Genomic DNA, 27,621 nt, shown 5'->3' with positions numbered 1-27,621 from the left:
CCAACACGGGCTACCTGTGCTGGAGGTTGGCATGCAAGGGATGATACCCTCATTGCCACCATTTTTGCCAGCTTGCCCACGGAGTGGATTGGGCTAGGAACTGGTGCCAGCAACCTCTCCCGCCTTGGAGGGGAGGGTGGCGCTGTCAGCACCAGGAGGTCCGATGCCACTTTGAACGCTTCCGGCGTGGAGGGAAGCTATAGGTCCTCCAGCTGGTGAGCAGTGTGGGGCAGGAGTGCGCAGTGTAGGGCAGGAGTCAATGGAGGCTCCACCAAATGGGCACCTGATGGGGGCTTGCTGGCCACCTGGTCTTTAGATAGGGTGACCAGATCACCCAGGTCAAATATCGGGACGCGGGGGGGGGGGGGGGGCGGCGGGGGCAGAGGGGGAAAAAATGGCGGCAGAGCAAAAAAAAAAAAAAAATCCCCCACCCCTGATTCCTCCTCCCTCCGCAAGCGCTGGAGGGAGGCCCGGGAGACTCAGGGGAGCACGGGGCCGGGGTGAGTGTGAGTCCACCCTGGCCCCGAGCAGGCAGGACTCAGGCGCGGTATCTGGAGGGAGAGTACGGGGTGGCCTGCGGGGCCAGGCAGCGGCTGTTCTCCCCACCTGGGCAGCAGGACTCGGGAGCAGCTGCTGCTGCAGCTCCCACTGCCACGGGGGGAGGAAGCGGCCGCTGGCCAAGCTTGGCAGCTGCAGCTCTGGCGCCCACGAACCCCCCGAGCCCGGGCCTGCTGCGGGGACCCAGCGCGCATGCTGCGGGGACCCAGCGTGCACGCTGCGCATACCCAGCCCCTGGCCACTCGCGTCTGGGCTGGCTGCCCAGCTGGTGCATCCCGCTCGGGTCCTGCAGGGGAACGAACGGGACTGGGCTGCCGATGCCTCCGCCACGGGATTGCACCAGCTGGGCAGCCAGCCCAGACGCGACTGGCCAGGGGCTGAGCGCAGTGTGCGCGCTGCCCCGCAGCAGGCCCGGGCTCAGGGGGTTCGGGCCCGGGCACCAAAGCCGCAGCTGCCGAGCGCCACGTGCTTGGCCACTTCCTCCCCCCGCAGCAGTGGGAGCTGCAGCAGCGGCTGCTCCCGAGTCCCCTGCCCAGGTGGGGAGAACAGCCGCCACCTAGCCCCACGGGCCGCCCCCCTACTCTCCTTCCAGGTACCGCACCCGAGTCCTGCCTGCTCAGGGCCAGGCCAGACTCACACTCACCCCGGCCCGCACTCCCCTGAGTCTCCTGGGCATGGCATGCTTGGAAAGAGGCGGGGATTTGGGGAGGGAGACAATGGGGCAGTGAGGGGGCGGGGATGGGGGCGAGGATTTGGGGAAGGATCCAATGGGGGAAGGAGGGGGTGGAGTCGGGGCAGGGGAGGGCGTGAGCCCTTCAGGCTCCGGAGCCTTTGCTTGTTTGTCCAGTGTCCCGACCCAACATTGGTCGGGACGCGGGACAAACAAGCAAATATCGGGACAGTCCCGATAAAATCGGGACGTCTGGTCACCCTATCTTTAGACCTGGTCGGGGAGTGCCCTCTGTCGGCCTTCTTTCTTTTATGGGACACCGGGGAGTGAGACCGGTGCCTGACCCATGCCTGGGAGCTGTGCACAGAGCCGTGGCAGTGCCAAGGATCCTTAGAGGAGTCCTTCCTCGGCTCCAGCTCACGTGTCAACAGTGCCAGAGCACTGTGCACCGAGGAGGCGGCGCTTGGGCCCGAGTCCACCGTACCAGGGTCCGACTGAGGCCGAAGTGCTGCCTCCATAAGCAGAACTCGGAGGCGCTGTTTTCTGTCCTTGAGGATCCTAGGGCGAAACCCTCTATAGATTTTACAACAGTCCCCAAGGTGACCCTCCTCGAGACACTTCAAGCAGGAAGTGTGTGGGTCACTTCTCAGCATAAGCCTGCTGCAGTTCGAGCACGGCTTAAAGCCTGGGGACCGAGGCATACCGCAGAGCCGGGGAAAGCATGGGGGGTTGACCCCCAAAGAAAACTTATGAGAGAAAACTATCTACACTAACTAAACTACTACTGCATTTAACTATATACACATGATACTGCAAAGCACGTGCTTGCCAAGGCAAGAGCAATGGGGAGTTCCAGCTAGCCATCACAGGTGGTAAGAAGGAACTGAGGGGGGTCAGGTCAGCAGGGCACTATATTGAGTACCATGAGGGCGTGGCTCCAGGGGGGCACCCAGACCGACCCTACGGATACTGCTAGGGGAAAAATCTTCCAGCTGTCATGCATATGGTACGCACACATCTGATGGGAATTGACATGAACAAGCACTTGAAGAAGAACTATAAATTTAAATAAAAATTATTTGGTAGTAATGACAGTATGAAAGGTCTACCTTGAAATGTAAAGACATACAATTTGGATTTGGACACCAGACTCAGTCTAGTGTCTAACAAACATTAATGCAGATTATAAAGCCACCAAGAATAGTCTGACATCATTGGCAGTCTCTGTTCAAGTAAGGCCCAAGACTAAGGAGCAGAGATGTTATTGGTAGGAATGATGTACGTTGGCAGAGCTATGGTAATCGGAATAACAAACTTTAATATCAGATGTTTGTGAGCTGCTTCACAGCTAATAGGATAGAAACAGATGACACTATTAGACACCCCCATGACTCTTTTTTGTGTCATCTTCTCCTGATCTCCACCCAAAAATCTCCTGTTAACTTTCGCCCTGAGAATCCTAGCTTTACAACACTATTAGTGATATATTTGGTTTTTTTACCCTTGAAGTTTCATGAGTTTTTGCATCATAAATTTATAACTGGTCTTTGGGGAGGCCACATTTTTAATAGAACTGGTCCAGGAGTAAACATATTATATTTTGGATGCCAAAACTGCACACTTTTTATTTCATGAATACTGGTAATCTACTGTTTTGAATGCCCCAATAATTGAGCACATTATCTTAAATACCGAGGTGAGAAAAAGATGGAGTTGCAGCCTAAGGTCTCAATCCTTCAACTGCAACTGCACAGGTGGATCCAGGGGCCTGTGCAGAGTCATATTGATTCGGCGATCAGGGCTCCACTTGAATTAAAGCACTGGCAGGATTGGGGCCTAAATTCTCCTTTTACTGACCTTTGTGTGTATAAGCCAGATTCTTGCTGTTATTTGAATATGTTTTATAAGAACATAAGAATGGCCGTACCAGGTTAGACCAAAGGTCCATCTAGCCCAGTATCTGTCTACCGACAGTGGCCAATGCCAGGTGCCCCAGAGGGAGTGAACCTAATAGGCAATGATCAAGTGATCTCTCTCCTGCCATCCATCTCCATCCTCTGACAAACAGAGGCTAGGGACACCATTCTTACCCATCCTAGCTAATAGCCATTTATGGACTTAGCCACCATGAATTTATCCAGTCCCCTTTTAAACATTGTTATAGTCCTAGCCTTCACAACCTCCTCAGGTAAGGAGTTCCACAAGTTGACTGTGCGCTGCGTGAAGAAGAACTTCCTTTTATTTGTTTTAAACCTGCTGCCTATTAATTTCATTTGGTGACCCCTAGTTCTTGTATTTTGGGAATAAGTAAATAACTTTTCCTTATCCACTTTCTCGACATCACTCATGATTTTATATACCTCTATCATATCCCCCCTTAGTCTTCTCTTTTCCAGGCTGAAGAGTCCTAGCCTCTTTAATCTTTCCTCGTATGGGACCCTCTCCAAACCCCTAATCATTTTAGTTGCCCTTATCTGAACCTTTTCTAGTGCTAGAATATCTTTTTTGAGGTGAGGAGACCACATCTGTACACAGTATTCGAGATGTGGGCGTACCATGGATTTATATAAGGGCAATAATATATTCTCTGTCTTATTTTCTATCCCCTTTTTAATGATTCCTAACATCCTGTTTGCTTTTTTGACCGCCTCTGCACACTGCGTGGACATCTTCAGAGAACTATCCACGATGACTCCAAGATCTTTTTCCTGACTCGTAGCTAAATTAGCCCCCATCATGTTGTATGTATAGTTGGGGTTATTTTTTCCAATGTGCATTACTTTACATTTATCCACATTAAATTTCATTTGCCATTTTGTTGCCCAATCACTTAGTTTTGTGAGATCTTTTTGAAGTTCTTCACATTCTGCTTTGGTCTTAACTATCTTGAGCAGTTTAGTATCATCTGCAAACTTTGCCACCTCACTGTTTACCCCTTTCTCCAGATCATTTATGAATAAATTGAATAGGATTGGTCCTAGGACTGACCCCTGGGGAACACCACTAGTTACCCCTCTCTATTCTGAGAATTTACCATTAATTCCTGCCCTTTGTTCCCTGTCCTTTAACCAGTTCTCAATCCATGAAAGGACCTTCCCTTTTATCCCATGACAGCTTAATTTACGTAAGAGCCTTTGGTGAGGGACCTTGTCAAAGGCTTTCTGGAAATCTAAGTACACTATGTCCACCGGATCCCCCTTGTCCACATGTTTGTTGACCCCTTCAAAGAACTCTAATAGATTAGTAAGACACGATTTCCCTTTACAGAAACCATGTTGACTATTGCTCAACAGTTTATGTTTTTCTATGTGTCTGACAATTTTATTCTTAACTATTGTTTCAACTAATTTGCCCGGTACCGACGTTAGACTTACCGGTCTGTAATTGCCGGGATCACCCCTAGAGCCCTTTTTAAATATTGGCGCTACATTAGCTAACTTCCAGTCATTGGGTACCGAAGCCGATTTAAAGGACAGGTTACAAACCTTAGTTAATAGTTCTGCAACTTCACATTTGAGTTCTTTCAGAACTCTTGGGTGAATGCCATCTGGTCCCGGTGACTTGTTAATGTTGAGTTTATCAATTAATTCCAAAACCTCCTCTAGTGACACTTCAATCTGTGACAGTTCCTCAGATTTGTCACCTACAAAAGCCAGCTCAGGTTTGGGAATCTACCTAACATCCTCAACCGTGAAGACTGAAGCAAAGAATCCATTTAGTTTCTCCACAATGACTTTATCGTCTTTAAGCACTCCTTTTGTATTTTGATCGTCAAGGGGCCCCACTGGTTGTTTAGCAGGCTTCCTGCTTCTGATGTACTTAAACATTTTGTTATTACCTTTACAGTTTTTGGCTAGTCGTTCTTCAAACTCCTCTTTAGCTTTTCTTATTACACTCTTGCACTTAAGTTGGCAGTGTTTGTGTTCCTTTCTATTTGCCTCTCTAGGATTTGACTTCCACCTTTTAAAGGAAGTCTTTTGATCTCTCACTGCTTCTTTTACATGGTTGTTAAGCCACGGTGGCTCTTTTTTAGTTCTTTTACTGTTTTTCTTAATTTGGGGTATACATTGAAGTTGGGCCTCTATTATGGTGTCTTTAAAAAGGGCCCACGCAACTTGCAGGGATTTCACTTTAGTCACTGTACCTTTTAACTTTTGTCTAACTAACCCCCTCATTTTTGTATAGTTCCCCCTTTTGAAATTAAATGCCACAGTGTTGGGCAGTTGAGGTGTTCTTCCCATCACAGGGATGTTGAATGTTATTGTATTATGGTCACTATTTCCAAGCGGTCCTGCTATAGTTACCTCTTGGACCAGCTCCTGCGCTCCACTCAGGATTAAATCTAGAGTTGCCTCTCCCCCTGTGGGTTCCCGTACCAGCTGCTCCATGAAACAGTCATTTAAAATATCGAGAAATTTTATCTCTGCATTTCGTCCTGAAGTGAAATGTTCCCAGTCAATATGGGGATAATTGAAATCCCCCACTATTATTGGGTTCTTAATTTTGATAGCCTCTCTAATTTCCCTTAGCATTTCATCATCACTATTACTGTCCTGGTCAGGTGGTCGATAATAGATCCCTAATGTTATATTTTTACTAGAGCATGAAATTTTTATCCATAGAGATTCTATGGAACATGTGGATTCGCTTAAGATTTTTATTTCATTTGAATCTACACTTTCTTTCACATATAGTGCCACTCCTCCCCCTGCACGACCTGTTCTGTCCTTCCGATATATTTTGTACCCCGGAATGATTGTGTCCCATTGATTGCTCTCAGTCCACCAGGTTTCTGTGATGCCTATTATATCTATATCCTCCTTTATCACAAGGCACTCTAGTTCACCCATCTTATTATTTAGACTTCTGGCATTTGTGTACAAGCACTTTAAAAACTTGTCCCTGTTTATTAGCCTGCCTTTTTCTGATGTGCCAGATTCTTTTTTATGTGACTGTTTATCATCTGATCCGGCCCTTACATTATACTCTTCAGTCCTCTGCTCCTGACTATAACCTGGAGATTCTCTATCATCAGACTCTCCCTTAAGAAAAGTCTGTGTCCGATCCACACGCTCCTCTGCAGCGGTCGGCTTTCCCCCATCTCCTAGTTTAAAAACTGCTCTACAACCTTTTTAATGTTTAGTGCCAGCAGTCTGGCTCCACTTTGGTTTAGGTGGAGCCCATCTCTCCTGTATAGGCTCCTCCCATCCCAGAAGTTTCCCCAGTTCCTAATGAACGTGAACCCCTCCTCTCTACACCATCGTCTCATCCACGCATTGAGACTCTGAAGCTCTGCCTGGCTACCTGGCCCTGCGCGTGGAACTGGGAGCATTTCTGAGAATGCCACCATAGAGGTCCTGGATTTCAGTCTCTTTCCTAGCAGCCTAAATTTGGCTTCCAGGACATCTCTCCTACCCTTCCCTATGTCATTGGTACCTACATGTACCACGACCACCGGCTCCTCCCCAGCACTACACATAAGTCTGTCTAGATGCCTCGAGAGATCCGCAACCTTCGCACCAGGCAGGCAAGTCACCATACAGTTCTCCTGGTCATCACAAACCCAGCTATCTATGTTTCTAATAATCGAATCTCCCATTACTAACACCTGCCTTTTCCTAGAAACTGGAGTTCCCTTCCCCGGAGAGGCAACCTCAGTGCGAGAGGCAACCCCAGCACCATCTGGAAGGAGGGTCCCAACTACGGGAAGGTTTCCCTCTGCTCCCATTGACTGCTCTGCTTCCCTGGGCCTTTCATCCTCCTCAACAGCGCAGGGGCTGTCTGACTGGAGGTGGGACAATTCTACAGTGTCCTGGAAAGCCTCCTCAACATACCTCTCTGCCTCTCTTAGCTCCTCCAGTTTCGCCACCCTGGCCTCCAAAGTCCGTACATGGTCTCTGAGGGCCAGGAGCTCCTTGCACCGACTGCACACATATGCCACCCGCCCACAGGGCAGGTAATCATACATGCAACACTCAGCGCAATAAACTGGATAGCCCCCACTCTGCTGCTGGGCTTCTGCCTGCATTGTCTCCTAGTTAATGGAAGGGTGGTTTACAGAAAGGTGTTTTGAAATGTGGTTCGGTTTATAGGTTTTAGGGGGACCACAGGGAAGGGGTTTAGGGCTGGCGTGGGACTCCCACTCCCTTCCCACTCCCCTTCCACACTCCCTTGCGAAACTCCCTGTTAGCAGCCCCTGGTCGCTTGTGCGCGGCTTTATAAAGCCCTGGCCTGAGTGAATGCCACGCCCACTGATTAAGGCTCAGCCAATTACCAGAGGCTTCGAGCTTTCAAACCTGCCTCCAACTGCCAGCCAAACAACCAAACAAACAGACTGACAAACACAAGCTCAGCACACAGCAAGTAACCCCCAAACACAAACAAACACACTATAGACAGTCTCTTACCCCACAGACGCTGTATTTGCTCCTCCTTCACCTGGAGAACTCCCTTGCGAAACTCCCTGTTAACAGCCCCTAGTCGCTTGTGCGCAGCTTTATAAAGCCCTGGCCTGAGTGAATGCCCCGCCCACTGATTAAGGCTCAGCCAATTACCAGAGGCTTCGAGCTTTCAAGTTTTATGCATAAAGCTTGCATTTTCAATTTTTGTTTTAAAAATATATATTCTATAGTAGCTAATGGAAGACAGACTTTTTCAAATAAATACTATCCTTTACTACTTTTGAAGTCAGTACAGGAATCACATATATTGGGATTTTAAGTGCACAATGAAACATGCTTTATGACTATTAATAATTATGATAAAATGTTAATGATTAATTACTAATATGCAGTATTCAGCTGAATATGCACAAAATCCATGATAAAATAAATATTTTATGTAACTTGTTAAAGGGATATACAAGTATATTCCGTAAATCAAAAATATACAGGAAGATTTTTTTTCTCCTCCCCAAAATACCAAAAGGCACAAAAGTCCAGCAGATTTTCATTGTATATTAAAAAAAAGTGTTTGTTGTTTCAGTGAATGTTTCTTACTTTGGGTACAAAATAAAGAAAAGAGAAACGGGTGCTTTGAAACCTGTGCATTTGATTTTTTGTTAAATTTATTTTGTATTGAGTTGAAATGAATACTGGAACACAACAAGATGGCTGGAACTAAGGAGCTGAATGTTCATATACTGACAGGATCATTTCAGGACATAGCAAATAATAGATGAATTTCTGCCAAATAAAAGGAAAACTCTAGGTCCCCTGGGGTGAATAAAGAGAAGTGTGAACATACAGAGGGAACAGCCTTTAACCACATGTGAAAAAGTCCCTGAATTAAAGTTATGCTTCAGTTATGCCCTGCGCCTACCTTCAGTAGAAATGGCATCCTACTTCTCTTTACTACAGTGGAAATGGGATGACATTTCTCTATGTGCAAAATAGCACACACATATAAAAACAAATATGCAAAGGCTGAATACATCTGTAACATTTGCATGTTAATGTTTACAACAATATAAGGCAGACAAGATATTTTTCTCTGCATGCAGGTAAAATAAGGCACAAGCCCATGTTGGGGGTGATATGAGAGCACACAGCAGGAGCTCCCAGAAGCACTGTGCCTGACTCAGGCACATGGCATGCCAAAGCTCTATGCATCATCCTTTGCATGAGTGTAGCATGAACTCCATCACCACCTTGGTGTGGCTGGTGCTAGGTGAAGGATGTGGCATTGGCCCTGCACCCTTTGAGCAGTGTACCACTGCTGTCATAGCTAGCTTTGCAGATTCCTTGTACTCTGGGGAAAATAACGACTAGACTGAGCCCAGTCCCTGTGCAAGAGGAAAGGCTGTTTGTGCTCTCCTCTGCCTTACACACCCATGCAAGGGTTAGCTACAACCTGACATTTAGCCATTAATTTTCAGCATGAAATGAAAACAAAAAAAAGGTATAAGGTGCCATAGGACTCTGCTGCTTTTACAGATCCAGACTAACATGGCTACCCCTCTGATAAAAAAAAAAAAAAAGGTAGTTAAAGAAAAACGAACACATTGTAAACTACATAATAATTTCCCCAAACCTACAGTTTGTTTGGGTGATCAGTTCCTAGGATCTTCAGACTCTGAGACAGAACCCATCTGAGCTTAATGAGAAAAGAGTTTGCTACCAGGCTATCCTTATATAATACACAAAGTAATATCCTGTCCCTTGAAATACTGATTGTAGGAAGTGTATTTTTCCTTCAGTTGTGCAAGCAAACAGAGATAAAAGAATGGTAAGATGTCTCGTCCTTCACAATGTACATCAGCTTACAGTGTTCCCTGGTAACATATAGGTTCCCTTATTCCATTAGTCAAATAATATAGTGTATAGGGGTCCTACTGGGCTCTAATTTCCATACTGTCTGGTTTTCTATATGATATCTTCCTCCATGATGAACTTTAACAGAGGAGAGAAAATGAGTATGTGTTTTGTTAGTGCCCAAAGAAGGGGTCCATATTGAGAGGAAATAAGTTTTTCTCTTCCAAATTGAACACAAATGAAGTTGTGCCCATTCATGATGCCAAACTGAGACACCACTTGCTGTAGACTGTACAGATGTTCACCATATGATCATTCATACTTGCTGGACTCTGTGGGATTTCCTTTCCCTCAGCAATAAATGATACTTGGATACATCCATGAACTTGGCTTGGCTTCTTGGGCTTGGCTTCCCTTCTGCTGGAATCAGATGTCCTGCTGGGCTCCTTGGGAATGGCTCCCCCTTGATGTGACTCTGCTAGGCCCATAGGTCTTGGTTCATTTTTGACTGGGGAAAAAATAGTTAGAATCTTGCAAGTGCCATCCACTTGTGGCACCAAAATGAGATGGTACTCATAGCTGGCTGTAGATCTTCATAATATGATTTACCCTCTCCTTTTTCATGCTTTGATCAGCAGTGAAATAGTTAACAATGTTGTCATTTATGTTATCATCATCAGATGATAGTACTGAGATGAGTCCCCTTGAGATGAAAGTATACTGCAGTTTGTTTCCTCACAAGCAAGTAAATGGTAATACTGCTGTGTATTATTCTTCTAAAGCAGCAGTTCTCCAGATCTTTCACTCCTTCAACCACTTCGTAAGGTGAGATCCTCAGTCTAACCCATTACCATTGGTTTACACTTCATTTTATTATGTAGCTGTTTCACAGACAGTGTTGCAGTACCAATGTGCTTCCCTGTGCAAGTACATCTCAGGAAACATTGCAGAACAAAATACTGAAGAAAGCATATACACATAAAGTGGGAATCTGAATAAACTAGAAAGAGTGTGTAGCTTTGATTCTTTAAAAAGAAGAACTTGCCTCTTAGGTGTTGCACAAAATTAAATGCTGATCTATTATTAGGAAGGTAAAAAGGCACTATGTTCAGTGAGCCAAATCCTGGTTCCATTTGAGTCACCAGGAGTTTTGCCTTGTGCAAAAGATTTGGAGATATAGGAGACAGGATGAAATTTCCAGGGCCTCCTGAGTTATGTAGACTGGATATTGGTAGTACAGCAAGTTATTCTAAAGCTATCCAGAAGCTAGCTCAGCCTGCAATGTAAACCCAAAATTAAAAAACAAATATTTGTTTGTGTGGGGGAAAAGCTCATGTAAATCAATTTGCCAACCTCTTATTCTCTACTCCCCCTTATCTTGGACCTGTTCCTCTCCCCAGACTGGAGCTGTGTAGCCCACTTGGAGGCAACTTTCTGAGAGAGAGTCCTAAGATAACTTTTAAGTAAGGTGTTTGTAGTAGCATCCACAGTTTGTTAGATACTGAATAACATAGAGAAAGGCACAGTGGCTGCTCTGAAAGGCTCACGATCTAAAAAGACAGATCAAGAGTAAAGAAATAGGGGCAAGAGGCTAGAGTACAATCAACAAGTAACGTGGTCAAGGTGACTGGTCATGTCTTGATGAGCCAATGTGTTGGGGATTTTTCAAACTAGATAAACAAATTGCCACTCAACTATTGACTTTTGTGAGTTCTTCTGTTAGTATTCAATAAGAAGCTGGATTACCATATACGAATTTTGCTCTTAACATTACACTTCCTTCAACCTTATCCAGACACCAGTAGTCATCTATACAAGTTTAAAAAAAATTATTTTAAATCTCATGTGACATAGCCTTCATTTCACTGCCAAAGATCAACATAGACATCACCACCTCAGCATGGTACACATCATGAGAAACAATGTTCCACAAACCACACTGTTTGAAAAAAGGCCCTGCTAATCAGAGCTCTGAGATTGTTTCATGTACAAAAATTAAAGGCATCTATGCTATATTTTTGTTGTTAATTATTTATAGCATGTTCAAGAATAACAGACCCAAAAGCACACATAGCTTATTATGTTACTGTACTTTAAAAAGGGGTCTAAAATACACTATTTCGTTAGAAAACAGTGATTTAACGACAGCAATAAATAAAATCCAAATTTACACAATTTTCGTTGTAACTCTTCACCCCCGTCCCCTCCCTCCCTTTTTTTAAAAACAGCCTTTCACAATTTTTTATCCTTTCTGTTATTCAGGAGGATGTGCATTTTTTATGCTTTGTATTATGTCTGCAAGCAAAGCCACTGGTATTTTACCTGTTGATGTGCGGAAGCGACATTGTCCAGTCATTGGATCATACTCCTGGTTTTCATCGGAACAGAGACACAGGAAGGTGCCTTCTACGTTTTCACAGAGGGCTTCACCACATACCCCACTCAGCATTTCACATTCGTTCACATCTGGAGAATGAAGCATAAATTGATTCAGACGCATTCTCCATCACTGACAGCTCTTTATTTTACCTGCTCTGTCTGTGCCAATATTGTCTGCAGGAAAACAAAGGCGATCCCCGAGGAACAATCAAAACCTGGCTACTACTTAAGTGGACTCCTAAGGAAATTAGTTTGTCTGAGGAGACAAAGGCCATTGAAAAAAACAGTAAAATTATAAAATGACAGTGTTGATTTTAAAGCAGACCAGAGTCCTAACTTTTTTACTCTTTCTCCCTCATCCCCATTTCTTACAATGTAAGATATTGACTCCTTTTGAGCTATGTTTGCTATTACCAGGACAGCAGGAAACCCACAGTATTTATTTATTTATTTTATTTAACAGATATTGTGCCAAAACTTGCTGTCATTCTTTCAGAGGTTAGTGAAATCAAAGAGTTCAACAGAAAAAAAGATGACAGGATTTAGGCCCTGGTATACAAACAGAATTCTCTTCTCCATACCTCCTGAAAAACTGCCTTCCTGCACCATGTCCTTTTTCTCCTCTAAACTCATTTTTGTAATAGACTTCTCACCCACAAAACCCTATAGGTTGCTCTGGAGCCCAGAAACATTATTCTGGTATCACCTAGTGAAGTCCCTGTGGAGCAATGCAAGTCTCCTCTCCCACAGTAGGGGCTGGATCCCGTGGTACTCTCAATTGCTGTTGGCCTGGGACCAAAAAACATTCCATGAATCCTAAACTTGGCTCGCAACACTTCTTACCTCATCTAAATACTATGAAGAGTTGCTATTTGACAGGAGAGTTGTCTATGGTTTGAATGACACAGGATTACCAAAAATGCTCAGCACTGGCTTAACTCTGCTCCCACTGAAATCTATCAGAGTTTTACATCTGACTGTCCACAATACAGCACATCCACTAACTACATAACGAAAATTATTACATTATTTTTCATAATTTATATTTTTTTGGTATATTTAATTGACACTATACAGTATAATATTTGTAACAAAGCATACTGGCTCTTTTTTATCCACCAAAATAAACATGTAGCCATATAATATACTACACTACTGATTTTATATGCTTTTATCTTATCTGGATCAGCTAACTTGACACTTTCTAAATTAATTTAATTAATTATTTTCTTTTGTTTGCTGCATATTAAGAAGTTCAAAGTCTTCTTTGGGGAACACTGTTTACAAACTATGCAAACACATATTTTCCATAAAAATGTTTTTGATAGACCGTTTACATCAAAACAATTTACAAGCATGTTTGAATACTTTCAACATCTCCTATAATCTCATGATCACACCCAATCCCTGCAGGTTGCACTCCTGTTACCAACAGTTCTACCATTGATTTCAGGCTGTTTATCAACATCTATCTATTTAAACTGTATCCTGCCAAGCCTATTTCCATTAGTTCAAATAGGCTTAATTTGTCTGAGCTTATATTTTATACCATTGAAAAAAAACCCCACCATTCCCTTAGAATTAATTTTGCAGAAATTTATTTCCTTTCAATTCAATCACTAAGATTAAGGAAATCATAAATTGAAGCAACATTGATATTCACACCAGATGAAGGCCCCAATCAAGGAAAGCATCCCTATTCAGCATAGCACCCAAGTATGTGCTTATGACAATGGGATTTAAATATGTCCTTAAGCGATGAACTGAAGCATGTGCTTAAGTGCCTTCCTGAACTGGGGCCTCAGTTAACATGCCTTACCACCCATACATCAGAAAACCAAACAGACTCAGACTCCTCACCTGCACAACAAAATCCCTTTCCTTTTCACCATGTAGCCACTTGCAAAGCATACATCCAGTTCTCCAGAATTGTGCACACATGCACTAACTTAACTGTGCCCTCAGAACTTGTAAGGTACTCATTACTTTTGCCAGTAAAACTCTGTACATTGGTAACATCATTTTTCTGGGGCTACAGTTAATGCTGCATGTTTGCGTATGACAATGAGGAACTGAATATATCTATCCCCCAGCTCCTGGAGCAGCCCAGTCTGTCTTCCTGGAGCCATGTGCTGAACACAACCGTGGAGGAAAGCAGGTGGTAACAAAAAAGAGACGTAGCTCATGGAATGGGAGAGCTCTAGGTACTCCGGGCATTACTAGAATAGGTTATGCCAAATTAGGAGGATCATTTAGAATGTTTTACATATAAATTCCCAACTGGCCCACTTGGGAGACATTATCAGAATGTGCATGTTTAGCTTGGAGTTTATAGGAGCTATGGTTGTCTAGCTAAAGGGAGTTGAACAAAGGTGAGGGCTGTCAGGACCATATTTTAAAGTATTTGTTTTCTAAAAGATTTAGTAACATTGGCAGAGGAAACATTATAGAAAACTCCCTTTGCCCAGGAAGAGATAGTGTGCAGAATTTGGAAACTCAATGAAATCATTTGTTTGATTAAGATAGGGATTTTTACCCCCACTGTAATTTCAATTCTCAATGCGATCTTTACTATGTAGACACTACTGATACCTCCATAATTCTGTAGGTAACCACAGACGTCTACAAGTTGGCAACACCCAGTTATTATAAAATAAACTACATAAAAATCAAGGAAATACTCACTGCTTCATGACTGATGGGCTATACTGTGCAAATGACTCCTATTCAGAATACAGTGCTCAGTCGGATCTGAACCTGCAAACTATTATGCATCTGCTTCATTTTAAGCACCTGAATAGTTCTACTGACTTCAGTGGCATCAGGGTCTCAACAAGGTCAAACTAGAAGTTGCAGGCACAGAAAAACTAAAGCAAACTGTCAACATGTTGTTTAATAATAACCCCCCCAAGCCATTAACTAAGAAACAGACAGATATTTGCTTTAAAAAGCATGTATGCATTCTGATTTTTAGAGTCAGCTCCTAGTCCTATTGAAGTCATTGGGAATTTTTGCCATTGATGTGAGTGGTATCAGGAGTTATCCATATACCATATAAGCCAGGGGTGGGCAAACTATGGCCCACCGACTGGATCTGACCTGTCAGGGTTTTGGATCTGGCCTCGCAGGATTGTAACCCCCATGGCACTGCGGGCCCTGCACCACTCCCAAAAGTGGCTGGCACCACATCCCTGCATCCCCTGGGGGGTGGAAGAAGGGCCAGAGGACTCTGCATGCTGCCTATGCCTACAGCCACTGCTCCCTGCAGCTCCCATTTGGCTGGGAACGGGGAACCGTGGCCAATGGAAGCTTCGGGGGAGGTATCCGCAGGCAAGGGCAGCGCACAGAGCCCTCTACCCCCACCAGGGGCCGCAGGGACGTGGTGCCGGCCGCTTCCAGGAGTGACACGGCACGGGGCTAGGGTAGGCCGCTGCCACCCTGGAGCCACTCAAGATAAGCAGCACCAGACCAGAGCCCACACCCCAAACCCGTCTTGCACCCCGCACCCCAACCCCCTGCCCTGAGCCCTCTGCCACACCCCTCCTGCACCCCAACCCCCTGCCCTGAGCCCCCAACCCCCTGCCCTGAGACCCCTCATACACCCCACATCCCTCCTGAGCCCCTTCCTGCACACTGCACTCCCTCCCGCATCCCAACCCCCTGCCCCAGTCCTACATTCATGGCCCTGCATGAAATTACCCCACCCAGATGTGGCCCTTGGGCCAAAAAGTTTGCCCACCCCAATATAACCAGTAACCTCTCTCAGGTTTCTATCAGTAAAGAGTTAAAAATCAGAACTCTCTACAAATTATGATTTTATCCCACAAATTAATTTATGTGAAAGAGAATGCACAACAATAAAGGTCTTTTTTTTCTATTTCTATGAATCCTTAGAGAAATAAAGTACAAACTAAGTTGAAAAGGCCTATTGACAGCTTGAAGCAGAATCTGATAAAAGTCATAAACTGAACAGTCATGATACAGTTCTAATGAAGTACAAATTGTGTACAAAGGCCAATCTGTTTTAAGAACAGTTCCTAGGGCCAGATTCTCTGCTGTGAGTGAGATCCATCCAGTGCAGTGGCGGGAGAACACAATATAAGAACGGCCATACTGGGTCAGACCAATGGTCCATCTAGCCCAGAGGCCCACCCCAATATGCTATCAAAAATCCACAGCCCACCTGTGCCATGACTGGTTTTCTGCATATAAAAGCCAGGGCTGGCGTTAGGGGGTAGCAAGCAGGGCAATTGCCTGGGATCCCATGCCACAGGGGCCCCCATGAAGCTAAGTTGCTCAGACTTCAGCCCTATGTGGAGGGGCTCAGGGTCCCGGGCTTCAGCTCCATGTGATGGGACTTTGGTTTTCTGTCCTGGGCCCCAGCGAGTCTAATGCTGGCCTTGCTTAGCAGACCCCCTGAAACCTGCTCGCAGCCCCCCAGGGTGCCCCGGGCCCCTGGTTGAGAACCATTGATCTAGCCCAGTATCCTGTCTTCTGAGAGTGGTCAGTGCCAAGTGCTTCAGAGGGAATGAACAGAACAGGGCTATTATCAAGTGACCCATCCGTCGTCAACCAGTTCCAGCTTCTGGCAGTTGATGGACTTATTCTCCAGAGCTGGCACTAGCCCCATAAGCAGACTAAGCAATTGCTTAAGGCCCTGAGCAGCTCAAGAGCACCCCCCCCACATACAATTTGCTTTTTATTACAAGAGCTTGTTTGTTTTAGTATTGTGGTGGGAGGGCAAAAATATTCCTGCTTAGGGCTCCCAATCAGCTAGCACTGGCTCTGCTATCCTCTATGAATTTATCAAACTCTTTTTTGAACCCACATATATTTTTGGCTTTCACAGCATCCCTTGGCAATGAGTTCCACAGATTGACTGCGCGTTGTGTGAAGTAGTACTTCCTTTGGTTTGTTTTAAACCTGCTGCCTCTTAATTTCATTGAGTTACCCCTGGTTCTTGTATTATGTGAAGGGAGTAAATAACACTTCCTTATTCACTTTCTCCAAGCCATTCACCATTTTATAGACTTCTATTATTTCCCTCTTTAGTCATCTCTTTTCTAAACTGAACAATCTCAGTCTTTTTAATCTCTTCTCCTATGGAAGCTGTTCCATACCCCTAATAATTTTGTTGCCCTTCTCTGTACTTTTTCCAATTCTAATATATCTTTTTGAGATGGGGAGAACAGAATGGAACACAGTATTCAAGATGTGGGTGTACCATGCATCTATATAATGGCATTATGATATTTTTTGTTTTATTATTTATTCCTTTCCTAATGGCTCCTAATAGTCTGTTGGCTTTTTTGACTGAAGTTGCACATTGAGCAGATGTTTTCAGAGAACTATTCACAGTGATGTCTTTTTTGAGTGATAACAGCTTATTTAGATCCAATCATTTTATATGTATAGTTGGGAGTATGTTTTCAAATGTGCTTTACTTTGCACTTATCAACACTGAATGTAATCTGCCATTTTGTTGTCCAGTCACCCAGTTTAGTGAGAGATCCCTTTTTAACTCTTATCAGTCAGCTTTCTACTTAACTATCCTTGGTAATTTTGTATCATTGCAAACTTTGCCATCACACAGTTACCCCCTTTTCCACATCATTTATGAGTATGTTGAAGAGCACAGGTCCCAGTATAGATCCTTGTAGGACCCCATTATTTAATTCTGTCCACTGTGAAAACTGACAATTTATTCCTACCCTTTTCTTCCTACCTTTTAACCAGTTGCTGATCCATGACAGGACCTTTCCTCTTATCCCATGACTGCTTACTTTGCTAAAGAGCCTTTGGTGAGGCACCTTGTCAAAGGCTTTCTGAAAGTCCAAATACACTGTATCAACTGGATCGCCTTTGTCCACATGCTCATTCACACCTTCAGAGAATTCCAATAGATTGGTAAAGCATGCTTTCTCTTTACAAAAACTGTATTGACTCTGCCTCAAAGTATTATGTTCATTTATGTGTCTAATAATTCTGTTCTTTACTATAGCTTCAGCCAATTTGCCTGGTACTGAAGCTAGGCTTACTGGCCTGTAATTGACAGGATTGTCTCTGAAGCCTTTTTAAAAAATTGCCACTACATTAGCTACCCTCCAGTCATCTGGTACAGAGGCTGCTTTAAAACTGCTATTACCACAGTTAGTAATTCTACAATTTCATATTTGAGTTCCTTTAGAACTCTTGGGTGAACATCTGGTCCTGGTCATTTATTACCATTTAATTTATCAATTGACACCTCAATCTGGGACAGTTCTTCATATTTGTCACCTAAAAAGAATGGCTCAGCTGTGGGAATCTTCCTCATATCCTCTGCAGTGAAGGCCAATGCAAATAATTCATTTAGCTTCTCTGCAACAGCTGTGTCTTCCTTGTGTGCTCCTTTAGCACCTCAATCGTCCAGTGGCTTCCTGCTTCTGATGCACTTAAAGAATTTTTTTCTGTTAATTTTTGTCTTTTGCTAGTTCATCAAATTCTTTTTTGGCCTAACTATATTTTTATCTTTCACTTGCCAGAGTTTATACTCCTTTCTATTCTCTTCAGTAGGATTTCACTTCCAATTTTAAAGCCATGGTGGCATTTTTTTGTCCACTTACTGGTTTTGTTTGTTTGTTTTTGACTTGGGGGTATACATTTAGTTTGAGATGCTATGATGTTGTTTTTAGATAGTTTCCATGCAGCTTGCAGGCATATTTCTCCTTTTAGTTTCTGTTTAATTAGCCTCCTCATTTTTGTGTTTGAAGTTAAATGCTATTGTGGTGGGTTTCTTTGGCATTTTCCTTCCCTACAAGGATATTAACTTTAATTACATTAGAATAGCTATTACTGAGTGGTTCAGCTAAATTCACCTCTTGAATCAGATTCTGTGCTCCACTTAGGACTAAATCAAGAATTGCTTCTCCTCTAGGGGTTTCCAGGACTAGCTGCTCCAAGAAGCAGTCATTAATGGAGTCTAGCAATTATATCTCTGCATCCCGTCCTGAGGTGACATGTACCCAGTCAATATGGGGATAGTTCAAATCCCCCATTATTATTGAGTTTTCTGTTTGTGTAGCCTCTCGACAAGGGTGGGGCTTGTTGGTTATGCCTCCCTAATTTTATGTCCATTATTGTTCTAATATTGGCCTTGGTTCCCATCATCTGGGAACAGCTGGACGCCATGAACTCTGGCTACATTCCCTGCTCTTATATTATTTTAGGGCTGCAATGGATGGGTAGCACAGGAGCCAGCTATGCTGGCTTTATGGCTTCTGTGGATTTCCCTCCAGCCAGGGCCGGCTCCAGGCACCAGCCGACCAAGCACCACCTTGGGGGCAGGGCAGCGATCGAAGTTTTTTTTGGGGAGGGGGGGGGTGTTTTGGTTCATTGGGGCAGCGCTGGAGGGGTTTTTGTTTTGTTTTGGCGGTGGGGCGCTTGGGGGGGTGGGGCTTCAGGCGGCGGCTTGGCGTGGCGCTGCGGGGGCGGGGGCTGGCGCGGCGCTCAGAGGAGGGACGGGGGCTTGGGGCAGTTGGCGCGGCGCTCAGAGGAGAGATGGGGGCTTGGGGCAGTGCGGCGCTCGGGGGGGGAGGGGCGCAGCGTGGCACTTAGAAGGCGTGTGCCTTTGGGCGGAGTGGTGCTTGGGGGGCGGGGCTTAGGGCAGCGTGGCACTTGGGGGCGGGGCTTCGGGCAGCGTGGTGCTCGGGGGGGCTCGGGCTGGCACGGGACTCGGAAGGGGGCGGGGGCTTGGGGCAGTGCGGCGTTCGGAGGGGGGCGGGGCTTCGGGCAGCATGGCATTCGGGGGGCGGAGCTTCGGGGGCGTGGTGCTCAGGGGGGTAGGGGTTTCGGCAGCGCGGCGCTCACGGGGTGGGGGGGTACAGCAGAGCAGCGCTCTTCTTTTTTGCTTGGGGCGGCAAAAAAGTTAGAGCCGACCCTGTCTCCAGCTATGCATAGTTTTCGGTCCTAAGGAATCCCCTCCAAAAGGTCTCTTTGTGCTGCCTGCCTGAGTTGTGTGAAGGGAGTGCTGTGAATCTGGTCCGTCACACTGAAATAAATTTCAAAAGCAGCACTGGCTCTCTCTGTAGTGGTGCTCCCACACCAGATGTTAATAGGAGCAAATGTCACATTTTAATGAAAAATAATTTAAGGTCTAAAACTCTGTTTTTCTTTTAAAATGGGGGTCAGAATACTCAGCACCTTGCAAGCTGAGCCCCAAAAGAGGACCAGAATAATTTTTCAGTAAAACTATTTTTTTTACTGAATATATAAAAAAAACTTTTTTTTTTGCCACTCTTTCACTCCCCTGTTTTCATTCAGCTTAGCTTAGCTTAGCGTTACTGGCAAATATTTCATCCTGAATCTAGTTTGAAGAAATTGCTTAACGAATACCTCTTGTTGATCTGGTATTAATTTTGTATTAGAAACTTGTGCTGTCCCAAGGTCCAACCACCACTATTAACAACAGATTTGGAAATCTATTACTCACTGGAGAAATCTACAATATTTACACATTTATGGAATTCTCACATCTTTTCATAGTGATAGGTGTCTTTCCTGGAGCCTGAAGGTAATGTTAAAACCTGTTCAAACATACTGTTTCTAAGGAGGAGTGCTGTTTAATTCAGACAGGCTGTACCACACGCCAGACTATATTTCCTGTAGGAGGTAGTACAGAGTTCTGGCTAGTCAACTAAGAGACTAAACAGATGTTGCATTTAAATAAGCTGAAGTATTAATTTCAATCCATTATGATTTATATTTGTGAATGGCCTGACATTTGCAGAAATAGTGGGGTTTTTTTTAATAGATAAAATGAGTGGCTCAGCTTATTTGCTGTTGGTTTCCATTCCAATCCTAAAAACAGATTCTCCTTAAACAGATACACAGTAAGTACCCACATGGTATACAGGGTTTAGTGAGAAAGACATATTTGAGTCCTGTGTTACTTTTAAATGGTGCAAATTTAACACAAAATGATGGAAGACAAAATAATTTTATGAAGAAATAATTTTTCTTTTGAAATCAGTTTTTCATCACTGGGGTGATGCAGTATTGATTATAAAATCTAAAAACTCACCCACACACCCTTGCCCATCCTGTGGGTCCTGATACCCCTGGTAACAGAGGCAGCGGTAGGAACCAGGTGTATTTTCACAGAACCCATGACTGCCACATATCGTGCTGTTAACACATTCATCAACATCTGCAAATAAGACATTTTAACATCAGACACAATACAAAGGTAGTTTGACAGGTAGACAATTACATCTCTACAAGTAGATACAGTTAGGTTATCTGTAGATGTTAAGGGAAACAAACACAAAGGACAAGAAACAAAAATATCACTAGTCACATAATACTCTACAGATAATTAACTTATGAGCATCTATAAGTAAATTTTTCTAGAACAATATAATAATAGCAATGTACATACACGCTTCAGATTTACTCTATTATAACAGCTGCATGCAGACAGACAAACACTGAAACAACAACTTCCTAAATTTAATTTTATGGGCAACATCTTATGCAGGACTGGCAAATTCTAGCCATCTCCCTCTCCACAATATTACAGCTTGATCCAACAAAAATCACCGTAAATAATACAATTCTTGTAAATGGAACTCTCTCTTTTAGTGTTTTCTATGGTGTCCATCATTTTAGTATTAAATAGTAAAAAATATGGACGAAGTTCATGTTTGTGGCAAAGGCCAGCACACTGAGGCCCCAATTCAGCAACGCACATGCTTAACTTTAAAAAATGTATTTAAGTCTCATTGAAATCAATGGAACATAAGCATGTGCTTTTGAGCGCATAAGTGGGACTTAAAGAGTAGCATGGACCTTATGTTGGCCTTCTGCACAGCTGCCAGTAGCAAGGATTTGCAGATCAGGCCTGTAGGCACTAATTCTGTAGATTTATACAAATGAACAGCCTTACTCAGGTGGGTCAAGTTTTTAAAGTGCAGAAGTATTTTCAGAATTTAGGTCTTAGCATGTAGCTCCTATTTTTGGGTTGTTGCCCTCCCTAGTGAGCATCCTAGAGTACTGTGCTGAGTAAGTCTGCTCTTCTGACTGACTCAATTGCCACATCAGCCTATAAGGAGGCTGCTTGTGGCAGAGAGCAGTCTGTTGTCATAAGTATATTATGAGTACTGTGAATATATTATTTTAATCTCCATTCAAAATAAGACCTAAAACCAAAGTCCTGACCACTTGTGGTCATTAAAAATCTCATGGCATGTTTTTCAGGAGTAAGAATGTTCACCCCAGTATCCTGGCTAAATCCCAGTTTGGATTATTACATTCTGCCATCTTAAATCACCCCTGCAATTTCAAATGGAGAAGTTATTTCTGCATTCCATTTCTAAAAGCTATTGTAAATGTTGAGTAGTGATACTGTCCACTGTGAGACACCTTCAGTGTTCTGCTGGTGAGGTGGCTGAACTTCAGTGATGAAAGAAGTGATTCTTTTTACTTTATAAAATGTGCCAAGATTAGGCTGTAGCTGTATGTGAAATTAGTTGTGCACATTAAAACATACAGAAACTGAGAAAAAAGTAAATTACAGAAGGATTCCAAGAAAAAAAACCCTGGGAATGGAATTCAACATCTCATTCCTGACCAACCTCATACTGATGGCACCTATATTCATTCTCGCTATCTCCACTAAAGGCCTTACATATTCATTCGACTGGAAAGTTGACAGAACAGAACTTTGAACCACCCCAAAGAAGAGAACTCTTTGGACAGATAAGCATTTCCACAATGTTATTCTTTGGTATATCCCAGGAAGGAAAGAATGGAGACATTCAAGTGCAGCTCTGTCTACCTCTCCCAGTGTTCGGAGATGTCAATAACACCTCATCATTTACAGTACCAAAGGCCTAAAAGAATCAGGAAAGATATGCCTTGTTCATCTCCCAAAAGAGATCATTGATCAATGATATCAGTGAAATCTCTTAAAAATACCCAGATCTAAAGTCCAATTGAAAGGGGTCAAGGAAATCTAAGGTCTCTGAATCATTTGGTCACTGCCCCTCAATGGCTGCCTAAATTTTGGCAGCCTTTCACTCATAGGTGCCGACTTCCTTTCTGCCCCATGGGTGCTCGATCTCCCCCACCCCTGCCCCCACCCCTGCCCCACCCTCACCCCGCCCCAATCTCACCCCCTTCCCCAAAGTCCCTGCCTCTGCCCTGCCTCTTTACCGCCTCCTCCCCCGAGCGCGCCACATCCCCACTCCTTCCCCTCCCTCCCAGAAAGTCCTAAGTGCCACGAAACAGCTGTTAGGCAGCGGGCAGGAAGCGCTGGGAGGGGGAGGAGCGGGGAGGCCATGCTCAGGGAAGGAGGAGGGGGTGGGGGCAGGGGGAGCTTGGCTGGCGATGGGTGTGGAGCACCCACTAATTTTTCCCCAGGGGTGCTCCAGCCCCGCAGCAACACAGAGTCGGCGCCTATGCTTTCACTGCCTGCCAACAGCAGCAGTACTACCCAGAATCTCTGCAGTGCTACAGGCTATGATTCTACCCAACACACCCATCCCACTCATAGCCCCACTCCCATCCCTGTGCAGAGTCTTGTGAAGGAGTACTTGGAGAACAGCCTTTGGTTGTCTACCTCAGATGGTGTTCTAAAGGAATTTTCCCTCAGCTGGATCAAGGTCCTTCAGAGCCCCTCTATGCTGTTTTGGCCTCTTTACATGGCATAAAGGGACTGGAGCAGGGGGGAGAGTCTCCTCATAGACTTCTAAGGCCAGAAGGGATTACTCTGATCATCTAGTCCAGGGGTCGGCAGCCTTTCAGAAGTGGCGTGCCGAGTCTTCATTTAAACACTCTGATTTAAGGCTTCGCGTGCCAGTCATACATTTTAACGTTTTTAGAAGGTCTCTCTATAAGTCTATAATATATAACCAAACTACTGTTATATGTAAAGTAAATAAGGTTTTAAAAATGTTTAAGAAGCTTCATTTAAAATTAAATTAAGCAGAGCCCCCGAACTGGTGGCCAGGATCTGGGAAGTGAGAGTGCCACTGAAAATCAGCTCGTGTGCTGCCTTTGGTACACATGCCATAGGTTGCCTACCGCTGATCTAGTCTGAAATCCTTTATAACATAGGTCAGAACTTCACCTGCATGACGCTCAATACATTGTGGTGGAACTAGAACGTATCTTTTAGAAAGTAACCTAATCTTGTTTTAAAGACTCCAAGTGGTGGAGAATTTACCCCTTTCTCTCCTAAGTTGTTCTGTTTAATTATCCTCTCTATTAATGTATATACAACTTATGTAAAAATCTGTAAAATATATACGTACGTTAATGTAAAATTTCTAACATTGCTCTGAAATTTAGAAATACTTTTCTTGTTATATTTATATTGTATTTGGTGTAATTTTTTCACTTGTAGCTTGGATTGCCACAAGAGCATTTTACTATTAAAAGTAACATTACTTGGAAGCATGTGATAATAAGACTTTATCAGTGGTTAGTCAATAGATGATTGATTTTTGCCAATACACGTTTTTAATATAATTCTTTTTATCTTGATTTATTAAACAGATCAAGGAAAAATATTGTAGTAATTAATCTTGAAAATGGTTATTTGTCTTTGGTAAAGAATACTATCATTAATACATCTATCTCACAGGAATTGAATGTGATAATAGGAATGGGAATGGGCTATCAAAAAATTGGTTATTGAACTGTTCAACATCACAACAAAAATATCAGTAAAATTAACAGAGCAGTAAGAGTAGCCAATACATGTGTCTGTATTATAGTGTTAAAGAAACATGATCAAGGTTGAGAGGTCAAAAACTTGTCTTGCATTCCAAATACTTCCAGCTCCTAACCAATCACCATAACCATAGGACAATTATTAAATGTACTATGAGAGACCCAGGATACATGGACTTTTCTGACTGTCTCTTCTTGCTACTGAGAATAAGATCTTCATATTTTATCTGTTAACCTCATATTGTGGTTTGCAGAGTTTTGTACATGTGGCCACAGAAAAAGGTTACGATCTTGCACTCTTTATTCAGACAAAACTTCCATTCAGGTCAAATGAGAATTCTGTCTGAGTAAGGAATATAGGATTGAGAGCCTAGTGTATAAGACAATACAAAGCAATGCATTGCATACATTTCCAGTGGCCAGTTACAATTTAATAACAGGGATTCCTGAGCCACAGAACACAGTTATCCTATTAAAAGTCTACACAGAGAAGACAAGAACTAGGGATTTAAAATTATATAAATTACAGTATCCTTTTCTCTTAATAACTATATATTAAAGAAAACAAACGGGAAAGGATCATATAAGTCTGTTCTCAAAAGGTAAAATGAGGTCATTGACTAAAAAGCAGCAGAAACAAAATCCATCATTGCAACAAGTGTCCTAATTAAATATATAACACATCCACAGAGGATGATTTTGTTTTTAAAAGTACACAGTCTGAACATGACTGACTCATACAGTGAGTGACTGGGAACCTACAGAGAGGGTCCAAGCTCCAAATATTTTTCCTTGTCTAGACAGCTCACTCAAAGGCCTCCTGTTTTACAGCCGGAAAGGGCATTTGTTGCTTTAATCACCCTGTAAAGCATCTGGCTTGTAATGGGCAAACATCTTGCTACATGGAGACAAAAGTGGGGGAACATAAGTAACTAAGATACCATACGTCTATACAATTAAAATGTAGCTTTGTAATTATTATATATTTGAAAATCCAATGCCAGTTCTGCATTCCTTAATCAAAACTCCTACTGATCTGAAATCAGTAAGAGCTTTACCTGAGCAATAAGTACAGGACTGAGTCCCTGAATAACTAAGATCTTTAAAAGGAATGCCTCAAATCAGCAAAACATTTAAGCATATACTTAAGACTATACCTATTCAGCAAAGCACTTGAGTCCAAATTAAGGGAAACGTTGCTTTCAGGAAAGCACCTAAAGATGTGATTAAATTTAGGTATCTGCTTAAATCGCAATGAATTCTATTCCGATTGTAAGTTTTCCAGGGCAGGGACTGCTTCCTTTTTCATGTTTGTACAGTACAGTGCCTAGCACAAAAGAGCCTCAATATTGGCTGAGGCCTCTAGGTACTTCCATAATACTCCTAGTACATCACAATAATAGTAATGATGAGGGGGCAGTTAGAATAACTCGGATTTTGAATATAGTGTTTAGATGGCCACGTGAAGTATTGCTGGGTGGCTATTTCATGTGGTGAGGGTGATGTGCATCTCTGGCTTAAGGAAGAGGTTTCTCTGTTTTCCATTCACGTTCTGGGTCACTGCTTTAGCCTCAGGGTCAGGGTGGATACATTATGGCTAGGACCCTAATCTGTCTACTTCAGCACATGTGAGAGGGCAGCTGAACCTGGCTAGAAAACTATTAAGTGTTCACCAAAAAGATGGCCCATTTTGGAAAGTGCCATGAATTTATTCTGGGTTTACTTTTGACAGGTCAAGGATGGAGTTTCCGACTTCATGGCAGAATATTATTTAAGTTGAGGTCTAGTGTGTCTGTGATGATGGCCTTTGCACACTGCATTGGAGGAATTCACTTGCACATTTAATGGACCATACCCATGGCCCCAGAGGAGTGCCAGAGTTCCTGCTCCTCCTTCCCCAAACCGCCTCCTCTTCCCAGCAAGGGCCCAGTTAAGGTTGTGATGTGTGGTCTGTGGTGAACAATGGCTATGCAAGTAGTAAGGTGTCTGGATGGAGGGGTAGAAATTATGTATTTTTAATCACGTAACTTCTCATTTCCCCAATGTTGAGGTTTGTGGTAGATATTTTGTGTTTACAATAGCCTTAACTGATACACAATATAGTGGGTTTTGTGTATGAATTTCCATTTTTTTTGTTTTAGAAAGATCTATTCTTCACAGAAGTCCCCTGACAACTCAGAGGGATGACAGATACCAAGTGGAGTAGGGAAGGAGCAGAGAGGGTGGGGAGCTCTGGTGGGCTGAAAGATACAGACATGTTATGGTAGCACTTAGAGGTGTTGGGAGCTACTACGTGCGAGTTGGTTCTTGGCACAGAGAGGGGAGATGCAGGGGAGAGGAAGGGGGTTCCCAAAAGAGGCACTGGGGACAGAATTGAGAGTTGCCAGGACCAGAGGAGAGGCTTAGGTATCAGGGAAGGGCTGCTGCTTAGCATCGAGGATGTTGCCATGACTTATTGCTGCCGAAGCTGGCCGACAGTTGGCTACGGAAGTACCTTTACAAGAATCTCAACAAGCTCAATGGAAAGCTAATGAGTCCCCCAATGTTACTTCCAAGAGTCTCCTTATTAGGTAACTCTGTCAAGCCTGATTACCAGATTCAGCTCCTGGGAAGGGCGCAGTGATGGAATACCATAGCTACTACAAAGGTTTGATTTACTCCTTGGAAGAGGGTAGAGTCTACACAGCTGTGCAGTTTACTTTGGCCAATAGCCATAAAGACTCAAGACCAGGATTAAACCACACAAGCTCCTTAATCATTTTACGTTGTTGTTTGTAACTTTCCAGAAAACATCTGAACTTGTAAGAAAACAACCCAGAGAGATGGAAAATCATCTTTCCACATTACTAAAGGCAGCTAAATCCAGCAAAATGTCCTTAGTCCCTACTCCGATGATATAAACAGCTATTCTCATTCACTTATCTAGAAGTAAAATTCACAAAGGCAACTAGTGTGAAGAACAGTAGCTTCCACAGCTGAAAGCCACATCCTCTCACAGTACCTGGAATGTTATAGGGTTTTTTTTTTAATTTTATGTTAAATTGAATT

At 43.5% G+C, this 27,621-nt stretch overlaps 1 protein-coding gene across 6 annotated transcripts in view; it reads right to left on the bottom strand.

Moving 5' to 3' along the window:
* Positions 1-27,621, bottom strand: part of LTBP1 (latent transforming growth factor beta binding protein 1) — a 331,513-nt gene that overhangs the window by 53,588 nt on the left and 250,304 nt on the right. For all 6 annotated transcript variants that reach the window (XM_045009926.1, XM_045009927.1, XM_045009928.1 and 3 more), the window contains 2 exons: positions 20,921-21,046; positions 11,803-11,946 (listed from right to left, as the gene is read on the bottom strand). In XM_045009926.1, the coding sequence (XP_044865861.1) occupies positions 11,803-11,946; positions 20,921-21,046 (270 nt within the window). The remainder of the gene's footprint in view (positions 1-11,802; positions 11,947-20,920; positions 21,047-27,621) is intronic.

Source organism: Mauremys mutica, chromosome 3 (genome assembly GCF_020497125.1).
Source record: "Mauremys mutica isolate MM-2020 ecotype Southern chromosome 3, ASM2049712v1, whole genome shotgun sequence".
In the NCBI taxonomy this organism is placed as follows: Eukaryota; Metazoa; Chordata; order Testudines; family Geoemydidae; genus Mauremys; species Mauremys mutica.
Note: the sequence above shows the minus strand (reverse complement) of the source record. Positions and strands in the feature narration are given on the sequence as shown.